The 12,115-nt window shown below is 31.6% G+C and overlaps 1 protein-coding gene and 1 long non-coding RNA gene across 6 annotated transcripts; both read right to left on the bottom strand.

Annotated features, from left to right (window-relative positions):
- Positions 1-859: 859 nt before the first annotated feature.
- On the bottom strand, positions 860-11,741 carry LOC105337085 (uncharacterized). 5 transcript variants are annotated; one of them, XM_066074188.1, is made up of 6 exons: positions 10,914-11,741; positions 8,071-8,344; positions 3,514-3,676; positions 2,009-2,251; positions 1,758-1,838; positions 860-1,624 (listed from the first exon to the last, which is right to left on the bottom strand). In XM_066074188.1, the coding sequence occupies exons 2-6, from the start codon at positions 8,308-8,310 to the stop codon at positions 1,554-1,556; spliced, it is 798 nt and encodes a 265-aa protein (XP_065930260.1). In that variant the 5' UTR covers positions 8,311-8,344; positions 10,914-11,741; the 3' UTR covers positions 860-1,553. The 5 variants fall into 5 exon arrangements, with proteins under 5 accessions (XP_065930260.1, XP_034310147.2, XP_034310148.2 ...); XM_034454256.2 differs by having other exon boundaries at positions 8,071-8,366; positions 10,914-11,740; XM_034454257.2 differs by lacking the exon at positions 10,914-11,741 and adding an exon at positions 10,367-10,874.
- LOC136272514 (uncharacterized) lies at positions 5,544-7,311 on the bottom strand. Its single transcript, XR_010710522.1, has 3 exons — positions 6,860-7,311; positions 6,555-6,680; positions 5,544-6,138 (listed from the first exon to the last, which is right to left on the bottom strand). It is a non-coding gene; the product is annotated as an uncharacterized lncRNA (long non-coding RNA).
- Positions 11,742-12,115: the final 374 nt, after the last annotated feature.

The following is a 12,115-nucleotide window of genomic DNA, read 5'->3' as shown; positions in this document are numbered from 1 at the left end:
TTCATTTAGTTGTTAACAAATATGTACATGCAATTTGATAAGAAAGAGGACAACGAATGTAAATATGATCATATGTGATTAAAGAATAGCAATAGGAATATTTGCAAAGATAGCATTTTTAAAGCAAAAACAAATGGAAATCACTTAAGGAATTTATGATAACTTGGGTACAGTCAGTAAAGTACTGTAAATGTACTACATTTGACTGTGTATTCTATTTATCGCTTTTTGGTGGAATGCAGCTTCCGCGCGCGCAAAATTAAGAGCATCGCTTAATGCCATGCAAATATGAATAGGAATAGTCACATTTAGGAAAACGCTAATGCAAATCAACGCCAACTTGATCAAAACTAATTTACGCCAAATATCATACACGACTACATGTAATATAATACGTTTAGAGCAAATATCTTTTCACATTCATCATTGCATAATATTTAAATTTTATATCAAAGCATTTGAACGTGATACCATATGCAAATATATCCTCGTTTTTTGTGTGTGTTTTTTCTATGACAACATTGTCATTCATCATTCCATGATTTCTAGGTATCATTTTTTTCATTGTCCATATTTTTTGCAACTCTCTCTAGGTAGTTCCTCATGCATAATAATTGAATGATTCATTTCAAAAACGTCAAATTTATCGGTCTTTCCATTCATATCACTTCTCCCATTGTCAAACTTTCCCACAACAGCATTCGTACCTCTCTCTGTCTCTTCAGGCATGATAAGCGGAACAAGATCGTGTCGATCAATCGCCTCCAGAGCTCTTTTTATGCCCACTCTTTGAGAATGATAGGGCCGTCTTCCTCGGTATTTTCGTATCATAATCAAAGTACTAAAGAACTGACGGGAGTTGATTTTGTCGATGTTTATTTATTTTTAAATCAATGATATGTTATTTTGCATGACAAGTACATGTAGTTTCTAATTTGTATTTGAATTCCGCACATTTTCATGATATGAATTTTTGGACTTTTTTGACCAGAATGTCGAGAAACCCCCATATGAATCATGTTAAATAATATTTAAAGATAAAATTAATTCAATCAAACTATGTTTCAGTAATAGAAATATTTCTCGAAAATTGTATGGATCCAAGCAATATTGAACTCTAGTCTCGTTCAACCAAACGCTCGGCTGACACCGTAAATCTCCGACAAGCAAGAGAGACTCTCTGCTTGTCGAATATTTACGGAGACAACCGAGCGTCGAGTTGAACGAGACAATATTGAACTCTGCATGGCGTAGGAATACATACGACTATAAAAATATCTAAATTGTTCGTACCATTTAAAATCTGAAGATTTTCAAGGTATTAATAAATAAGTTTCCTTGAAAAACAATGCTTTAGCATACATTACATCGAATTTATCAATTATTTTCAAGAACTAAGTCTTGTCAGCAGCGATGATTTGTGCTGAGGTCCAAACACTGTTTCACTTTCGGTTTGTCTAAGTAACTGCATAGGAGAGTTGATTAAAATCAACTCCCAAAAACAGCCCTAAAAGGTAATTTCAAAAAGTCTTCAATGTCGTCGTTGTTGAGGCCTAAATTTCTTCTGTGTTCATTTGGACACCAATAGACTTAAGGTTTTTCATGTCCATGCCCGGGACAAAGCCTTAAAAACACAAATTGCATAAAAAGTTCACACTAACACTGTAAGACTACGTTTGTGGGTTAGTGTAGATAAGTCCTTTGAATATTAAAGAATAATTAGTAAAAGGAGTGATTGGTGAATATACAAAACTTACTAGGATATTCTGCGTCCGTTTTTTCGACGAATTCTTCCAATTTCTTCTCTTCCATCACAGATTGAATTTGAATATCTGTAGCTATAAAAAAAGAGTTGGTTTTATCTAAATCAAGTTCTTTAATTGAATTAAATAAGTGTTTGTCTCAATAAGCCTATTCAAAATTTATATAAAGGATACACGTTGTCTATTTTATTGCATAGTGAAACTTTCATTGATACAGAGGCACACTAGATTTACTAAACTCTTACGCTCTCTCACTGGCTTAGCTGGTGGTGGAAGTTTAATTTCAAACTCAACCTCTGTAAGGTATTCGTAATGGAAAGTTATGTTTTCAACGGGGACCACCTGACCCTTTCCTTTGCAGATACCACTTGGCTCGCTAACTATCTGCTCAATCATTTCTATAGTTCGAATTTCCTTTTCAATGATCATCTTTCCACTAGGTTTCTCCGTATCAAGAACAATCATGTCCACAATAGTAAATGAATAACCTATTACATATCAAGAATTTTAATGTTCAATTTAATTCATGTAATACCCTTATTAATAGAAAGAAAATATAAATGCTCTGTTGCAACCACTATTGAAATAAATTATTTCAATAGTGGTTGGGAATGTATTTCATCAGAAAAATCACCTGGCAACCACTATTGAAATAAGACCACTATTGAAATAAATTATTTCAATAGTGGTTGGGGACGAATTTCATTAGAAAAATCACTTTGCAACCACTATTGAAATACAACCACTATTGAAGTAATGATTTTAATAGAGGTTAGGGATGTATTTCACGATAAGAACTACATTACAGACACCATTAAAGTTCCAACTACTATTAAATTTATTTTTTTTAATCGTAGATGGGGATGAATTACTTTATAAATATAACTATGTAATCACTATTGTAACACATTTGGAATGAAAGAAGTTGTACATCATATTTGCAAAATATTATGAAATGCAAGAAATCTAACGAATAATATCAAATACATCATTATGTATCAATTTTCACTGCTGTGTAGAAGTAAATAACCAATTCCCGCAGATAAACGTGCATATACATTTGTTTTTATCTAACAAACAATTCAAATACACAATTAAGGTACTAAAGACTTGCATATTTCATGTTTGATAAACCTAAAAAACCCAGAACTAACACGGAATATACAGGACATACACAACAGGTGTGTTTTTGTCCAGACGCACGGCTATGCTTTTTAAAAATAAATAGTTCGCATATAGGTTGAATATATATTTGTCCATTGATCACAGCTGATTAAATTGTTATAAGGTTAATACATTTTGTTGGTAAATTAAGCAAAATACTGAATAAAGATTTTTTAAATGGCTTAAAGGTGGCTTAAAGAAGTTTGGACATTAAGGACCTACATGTTCTCCTTAAAGGCGGCTTAAAGGTGGCTTAAAGCCAGTCTTTAAACAGCCTTTAAAGGACCTAGCAGCCATCTTTAAGCCACCTTTAAGCCACATTAAAAGTTAAAGGTAGCTTAAAGGTGGCTTAAAGACAGTCTTTAAGCTACCTTTAAGCATCTTTAAGCCATCTTTAAGGAGAACTAAAAGATGGTCATTCATCCTGTGCTGCTCTGTTTCGTATTTTACACGATTTTAAAAATCAGTTCCTTTTGTATTAACGTCTTTTTACCTTTTCTGCCGCCCATATGTTATCAATCGTTTTCACATACCAAATACTAGTATGGTATATGATTAAAAACGAGAAAATAATCTTTACACTTACCTTTTCTACCTACAAAATCTAAAATAACAAAGTCGTTATCTTTAGCGTCTTCCTCTTCATCTTCGTCTTCCTCTTCATCCTCATATTCCTCGTTGTCGCTTTCGTTTTTTACTTTCGTAAACATTTCACTTGAGACCCTTCTGCAGTTGCCTTCGAATTGTAACTGTTAAATTTAAATAAAATATTTGAAAACTAATGTATATTAGTGTTATTAAGTGTTATTTAATTTAGCATTTAATGCTATCAAGTCTATATATTTGAGATATATATTATATATTTTAACTAAAAAAAATACACTGTGTATGTTTGAAACAAGTTAATACGTTCCTTGTGTGTTGTCTGAATTTGAATTTAGATATGTAAAAGAAATAAGAAGTCAGATAAATGTTTCGTTTTGTATGCAAAAGAAAAAAATATAATTGATTAATTCTATCAAAATGGAATTCTGCCTTAAAACTTTTTACAGAGTAATCTTAACGAATATTTGTTAATTTTAATCTATAGCATAGTGTGTTAATCTTTACATTTGATACTTATATATTTAAAAGCAAGATAATTGATGATTTTCATAACTGTAATTATTTAGCACAGAGATATATACCAATACATGCAATTCATATTGGCATAAAACGCAACAGCTGTTCAACCATTTTATCATTGCTATCAATCGTGTTTTAATAAAGACTACGAGTACCACGACAGGAATCATATTTCTGTTTATTTCAGGAATCATATTTCTGTTTATTTTGTGCGCGTTGCTTCTACTCACTTACTTTAGTAGTCCGTACGCTGAAAAGGTCATAAAGGGTACTTATTTAGGCGTATTATATAAGTAACAAAATGTGTTTTTTGGTGTTTCATGCAGGATATGCAGGTAGCGACATTGCAGAAAAAATACATTACCCACGTTAGTGAGTTGTGTAATTTTTTTTTCATGCAATGATCGCTACCTTAATAACCCGCATAAATCATCCAACAAAAAATTTCTGTTGTAAATATTTATTTATTCATTTCTTTTAACAAATGAATAAATGGATTGTTAAAAGTAAGTTAGTAAATTTAACTAAATTACTGTAATCGTTTTCTATGGGAATTTAAGTCTGAAATCATCATGACTATTTCGTGCATTCCGCGATTAATCTGAGGTCGCTGACAGTTTGACCAAGCGATAAAGGGGCGTGTAGATAGATTTCAGTGTTGTCAATTTCTACAAAGCTATGAATAATTATCAGTTTCCGTAAGAAATAGGAAGAATCATTTACGGTTGATGTAAATATCATACGGTGAACCATAGTTCTAAATGTCCACCCAATATAACATATTGTTTCCCTTGGAATGAAATGTCACACTTTCGTTGGTTAAACATAGCACGTGACTTAACGTCGCCATCTATGAGATTAATCAACCCAATATATTTCTGTAGTTAGTCGGTAACAAACCTAATAAGTAATGATATTGATCATATGAAATAAATGCATTGGTTTTAATGGCGTCGGGTGGCTTATTTCTATGTATAACAATAAAGAAGCGATCTTGACCTCTGGTTGCCACTTCCGGTTTGGCTGAGTTTCCTACTAAGCTTTAGGATTGCTGTCGATGGAAATGACAAAACACTATTATCATGTCATGTAGCATTTAAGTTTTGTTTAAATAGCATTTTATAAGGATTGCCAATTATTCAAAACAATATCGATTGAACAATGAACAGTATATTTAAAGCGAATACAACCTGTGATAAGAAGAATTCAGACACCCACATTCAAAAAATTTGTTTTTTAAATAGTCATTTGGTGCTTTTTAAGTGATTTTCATATGATAACTTTACTAAACATCGATTGAAATCGTAAAATGCTATTGTTAATATAACGCACGTGTTGAAAAATATCAATTTCCTCGTTGATGTTCTGTCACGGGTAGTATATTTCAGTCAGTATTAATTCATGCTATCTGTGCTATTGTTGATAAGAAAGATTGATTACGAAATGTGAAAAATTTAATATCATATAATTGCATGACAATCAAATTATTCTATTTATAAACAAGAGGCCCATGGACCACATCGCTCACTTGAGGAACAATATGTATGAAAAAATCAGCTTAATGGAGTCATAATACAAACTATCTGGACACTGTGCAATTATACATGTAGATCCTGTATAAATAAAATCCATTTTCCCCCTGGATATTCATATGTTTATAATCATTAGTCCCTTTTCTAACAGGATGATTTTATAGTCATATCACATGTTGAGTATAGCAGTTTTCAGAAAGATCCTTTAAGGTGGATCTCTACACCAAATAAGTGTAGGGGATTTTTGTTGCATGCATTTGTTACCAATACTAGGCACAGTATTCAACAATAATAGACCTCAAAATACAATACACTATTTTCTAGAAAATTTTTAAAATATCAGTCTGGTTCCTGATAACCCCTTATTTATCAAATTTTTAAACATTTCTGTTTTAAAATTCTTATGAAAGTGAAATGTTATTAAGTTTAGAAATGAAAAACAAAAAAAACATGAATGAAGTTTGTATGATTTTTATTGGAATCCACATAAATATGAAATTAAAATATAAAAAAATTCTTTTAAGGCAAACTGCTGGACAAAATCCCACAAAAACCTGAAAATATAAACAATATTCGTTGGTGAATGGGATGAAGAAAAGAAATTGAATGAAATTGAAAAATTAAAGGAAATACTTAATTATTGCAAAAATCTTGGTATGAAAGATCCTGTTTAAGAGTTGTCTTTCTTTATTTTACATGGTCTCAAATATCTTGGGATCAATTTTTTAATTAATTAAAATCACGAAGAAAAATTAAAAAAGGAACAAGTCTATGCTAAATATGTAGATGTAAGATAAGTAGTGCTTATGATAATGTTTGAAGCTGAAAAATCATATTATTGATGAATGCATTATATATATTTAACTCTTCAGAACAAAATATTAGTAGTTGATTATATTATAAATTGCCTTTTACTTTTTTATATACAATAGCAATTATAAACAACAACGATACGCATATTAATACATACATTAGATGTCCATAGTGATACACATGCATGTGTGGAAATGAAAAACATGCTCCTTTTCAGAATTCTGTCTTTCCCTCATTTGGCTTACAAATCTGGGCTTCCACTGCTATTGCTACCTAGCTGTATCTATTTTAATCAAAATACATTAGTTTAATGTCAAAGTTTCAGTGAAAGTCTTTTACTGCAAATGTTTTTTTTTAATTTGGGAAGTAAGGATCAATTCAAGAGATCGTACTACGGTATACTTTCGTTTTATATTCATCATAGGCATATATAGTTTAAATGAAAATTTGATATCTGCTTACCTATATCGATAATCCGACACATATGTATGATCGTCTGTTGCAGATGACATGACAAAAATGTATTGCAAATAGCAGCAGAGCAGGGAAACGGTATATTATTTAGATTCCACGTTTTCCGTACAAAACAGCTGATAATCAATGTTAGTTAAAAGCTTTAAACAGGAAGAAAATTTACATATTTTCTAAGCGTTTTGGTGATTCAATTCCAATCTCATCTCCTTAGTTAGAAGAGTTCAATTAAACGGTGTATAGCTATTTTGTACCACGACATAATGTTATCAATCCGGAACACAATGGCGTTTCGAACGGAAGTCAGACATGATTTGACGATGTAGCCTTCCACCTTAAGCAATATGAGCTGCATTTTTCATGTTGAAATTTTTTTTTGCTAACATGTTCTTTTCTACTAAAATTATCATGGTTTTAAAATTTCTGTTAGCCATATTTTTGATTTTTAAAGATTTACACTATATATTCCTATGTAAAACTTTAACACCCCCCCCCCCAATGTGGCTCCATCCTACCCCCAGGGATCACGATTTTCACAACTTTGAATCTACACTATCTAAGGATGCTTCCACAAAAGTGTCAGCTTTCCTGGCTGATTCGTTTCTGAGAAGATTTTTACAGATTTACTCTATATATTCCAATGTAAAACTTTAACACCCCCCCCCCCCCGTGTGGCCCCAGCCTATTCCCAGGGATAATGATTTTCACAACTTTGATTCTACACTACCTGAGGATGCTTCCAAACAAGTTACAGCTTTCCTGGCTGATTAGTTTCTGAGAGAAAGATTTTTACAGATTTACTCAATACATTCCTTTGTAAAACTTTAACACCCCCCCCCCCCAGTGCGGCCCCACCCTACTCCCAAGGATAATGATTTTCACAACTTTGAATCCACATTACCTGAGGATACTTCCATACAAGTCTCAGCTTTCCTGGCCTAATGTTTCTTGAGAAGAAGATTTTTGAAATTTTCTCTAAATGTTTCCTTAATTTTCACAATTTTAAATCCCCGTTCCCTAAGGATGATTTGTGCCAAGTTTGGTTGAAATTGGTCCAGTAGTTCTTGAGAAGATGTTGAAAATGTGAAAAGTTTACGGACAGACGGACGATGTGTGATCAGATGTGTGATCAGAAAAGCTCACTTGAGCTTTCAGCTCAGGTGAGCTAAAAAACTAATATTTTCAAGAGTACATAAAATTACCTTGAAAGTCTGGTTCTCATCAACAGTGTACAATTTTGCAGGTAAGTCCACGACCTCCCATCCATCCATCTCAAATCCTGATTTTCCGCCTTTAAGTCTTTTTGGAGTCCAGCATTCTAGGATAAACTGAAATTTCCCTCTTTCTTGCTCAAGTCTGGTAAAAAGTCGGAATGTCACTTTCCTGTCCTTCTTGATAGACCGTGCAATTGCTTCAGTTATTGCCTGTCTGTCGTCCTCCATTCAAATTTCTTCTTTTAAAATAGCATCGGCATATCTGTTTATGTAAATCTGAAACTCTTAAAAGAAATGGCTTGGTAAAATGGGATTAAATTGAACTTAGTTTTTTGGGGTGAAATCAATGCTTTAAAATAAATGAATGAATGTTCAAATGCTATGTTATTGTGCTTAATTATCTCTCTCCCCAAAACATGTGCATTTGTAAATGATTGTCAAACATTATCCATATATTTCATTAATTCAAAGAAATTAAAGCTTTGTGCAGTATGCATGCCTAATATATAGACTAATGCGCATAGATGAATTTCTTTAAAATTTGGACATTCATTGTCTAATGTGACATTTGATGAATATAAAAGAATAGAATTTAATATTTGGCGCATTTTCGGTGTAGGTTGGTCCTCAATAAGGAAAATAATGTGCAACATGCGCTGTATATGGCAGAATTTTTTATCAATTTCAAAATGAGATTTTTGACTAGAATAAACCCCCCAAAATAAAAAGCAAATTTTATCAGCATTTATTCATCATGACAGGTGATCAGATCAGGGAACTTTCAGGATGAAGTAATTTTTAAGGGCGTCGCCTGTTTATTGTTGACTAATAGTTTGAATAAAAACACGAAACATTGCTTCAAAGTTCCATGTCCTTTCATATATTAAGTTGCGAATGATTAAGAAGTTTTTTGATAGAGGCTATAAATAAAATACAAAAGACGAATAGGTCCACACAAAAATATTTTTGCCTCGTAATTACGAGAAAAGATCTCGTTATTAAGAGTCAATCATATCGTAAGTACGAGAAAAAAAATCTCGTTATACGAGTTAACTATCTCGTAATTACGAGGAGAGGTCTCGTAATTTATTTAAATGGAAATAAACAAGCGTTAATATTGCCTTGAAAAGTTAAGATGGGGTTAAAGCATAAATGATTATATGTACAGCATATTAAAAATTAAAATTCATCTCTTATACAGTAACACATTTATATAAACAATCTTCGAAGACTAAATAATGGAGTTGAAAATTGGCATTTATTTATCTACATTCAACGAATAACACATTTAGAAAACATAACTACATAATTACATAGATAGAATATTGAACTACTTGGCTTTCCATAGTGTACGTGTGTATAACTTTCATTAAAACATTTTTGTATTTGTAACATAACAAATTCTAAGTAAAGAACTCGATGCGAGACAGTATAAGTTCCTTGATTCCTTAAGGTTATATTTTAAAAGGTCAGCGCCGATATCTTGATGTAAATAAAAAAAATATACTTTAAGTTTTAATTTATGTTGTTTTACAAATGTTCATGATTTCTTCTCTGATTTTGAGATATATGGATGGAAAGGGTGTTTTCCCGTTTGAACGCTACTGAGGTTGTCTAACGAAGATTGCAGGAAAGACTAACGTAGATGACATGATTCCAAGCTATATAGTTATTAATATTGTTTTTTTTAAATAGTTCTTTATTTAGATCAGAAATTTAGACGCCTGTTTTAAATAAGATTTATCTTACGTATTATATGAAAAGCTTTTCATTATAGTTAGGTGGTTTAATTCAATTAAAATGAGAACAGATTCAAATGCCAAATGGCCCATCTACAATATTTTGACAATCAGTCTTGAAAATTTCAACTCAAATCTATAATGTAATCGTTTAAGAGGAGATTTCTTGACAAACCTTTCTGAAAGTCGCTTTGACGTCAATATAAAAAAATGGAGTGACGTTATTAAAAATTCAAAAAGTTGTAGATCAATATTTACACGTATAAGATTTAAGAGGTTCGTAAAAATCAACCGAGTCATTTACCAGAACTTGCGTGCAAAAAATTTACAAGAAAATAAAAACTGGAAGAAAAAGAAGCAATCGATATTTTTCATATGTATAGTATGGGTTTTCCATTGGAAAATGGATGACCTTTAGCTAGTCAATTATTCGTTTTTACTTTTGTGTATGTTGGGCCGAGGATCTTAAAGGTGCATTTGAAACTCAGTCTAAAGTTATAGGTTGAAAATTTATATATATTAGTATATATTTACATCATATTTACCTTTAATAGAAATGTATCCTGTATTTTTTTCCAAATCAACGAATAAACAGTCCTAGTTAAAATTAAAGATTTATAATCTTAGAAAGTACTTTAAAATAAAGCAACTTTATTTCCCCAGTAGTCCTTCCCTTTGCGAAATGTTATAGGTTTGAAAATATTTTTCTTCCTGGTTAAATTTCTTAATTACTTTTTTGTGAATCAGTGGTTGACTTTGGGTAAAACATTACCAATCAAAGTAGAAGAATAGCCCAGTATTGATCAATAGCTGTGCTTTAAATCAGGTGTAGTGCAGTTTAAAAAAAAACAACTGTTCCATTATTTTTTTTATTGTGCGGAAAATTCGTCAATACTTGATGGATCCACGAGATTAAATATCAAGATTTAAGTTAGGTTAACCAATAAGCTTTGTTATGCTTGCCAGCTGCAAAAGATTTATTATCTTCTTTCTTATATTTCAACAATTTACGCAATGGAGAAAAATATTTGCATTTAATAAGTATTTAATGCCATCTTTTTTTGAGGTTTGTCATATGAATATCATATTTACCTTTAATAGTAATGTCTCCTGTATTTTTCTTTCAAAATTAATGAATAGACAATCCTGAGTTAATCTAAAATTTTATATTCCTTGGTTAGTACTTTAAAATACAGAAGCTTAATTTTCTTCGCGAAGTCTGAAAAGTTTGAATGTATTTTTCCTTCCTGGTTTAATTTTTTGATTACTATTTTGGTAGTTGATCGGCAGGTGTCTTTGGGCAAATTTAACACGTACCAACACAAGCAGAAAAACAATTCAATGTTGATCAATAGTTGTGCTGTGCTTTAAATTGGGTGTAGTGCAATTTACTGTGTGCAAAATCCGTTAATGCTAAATCGAATCTCTAATTTATATATCATGATTTAAGTTAGGTTAAACAGTCAGCAATCATATATGATTCTAACAGACTGCAAAAGATTTCATATCTTCTTTCTAATATATCTACATTTTACGTATTGGAAAAAACTGTTTGCATTAAATAGACATTCAATGACATCTTTTTTGGAAGTTTTTCTGACGAATTTAATAGTTGTATTTGGTTTTTCTTTACTAAAGTTGTCAAGGACTGAATAAAAAATGCGAAGTTAATATCCTGACATGTTTTTAAATGTTCACCTAAATTTAGTTCAAGGTTAGATTCGAGTAAAACGTTATGATTGTGCATGCTTTGTTGTAAGAAACAGATAACTAAATTTATTTTTCCTTCTTCATACTGTCAATTTCACAAATTGTGATATGATTTTGTTTAGACACCACACTGTGGATTTCCGATACCGTATCACCATTCTCTGTAATTGATGACGTAGTGAACATTAAATACCGTCTGTGTTCAGTGGCGTGGCGTCGGAAGCAAAATGAAAGTGGGGGGGGGGGGGGGCTAGACTTATCAGAAATCTTGACAAGCATGAAGAACACAGGTTTTTGGTCATGGTTATTCATAATTTTGCAAAAAAGTTGGGCTTACCCCTACCCCCCCCCCCCCTCTAGTTCTGACACCTATGGTATTGTGGCACGATTTAAAAGAGTTCGTTAAAAAAACATTGTTGTATGAATAAATGTTTTTGTTGTATGAATAACAGATTTACAACTGATTTTCAAAAGAAAATTTTTGCAATTGAAACTTAATTATGCGTTGCCTGGCGCGGATATTTTTTTTATTTCCCAATGTACAAGATGGCCATACACCCCCGTAAGCAGTGAAAAAATATATA

Source organism: Magallana gigas, chromosome 10, assembly GCF_963853765.1.
Source record: "Magallana gigas chromosome 10, xbMagGiga1.1, whole genome shotgun sequence".
Taxonomy (NCBI): Eukaryota; Metazoa; Mollusca; class Bivalvia; order Ostreida; family Ostreidae; genus Magallana; species Magallana gigas.
Note: the sequence above shows the minus strand (reverse complement) of the source record. Positions and strands in the feature narration are given on the sequence as shown.

Coding starts and splice junctions, on each gene's coding strand:
- LOC105337085 (XM_066074188.1), bottom strand. CDS start 8,310: ATGGAGGACGACAGACAGGCAATAACTGAAGCAATTGCACGGTCTATC. Junction 2,252..3,513: donor AGATTTTGTAGGTAGAAAAG/GTAAGTGTAAAG, acceptor GATATGTAATAG/GTTATTCATTTACTATTGTG. Junction 1,839..2,008: donor AGCTAAGCCAGTGAGAGAGC/GTAAGAGTTTAG, acceptor CTTTTTTTATAG/CTACAGATATTCAAATTCAA.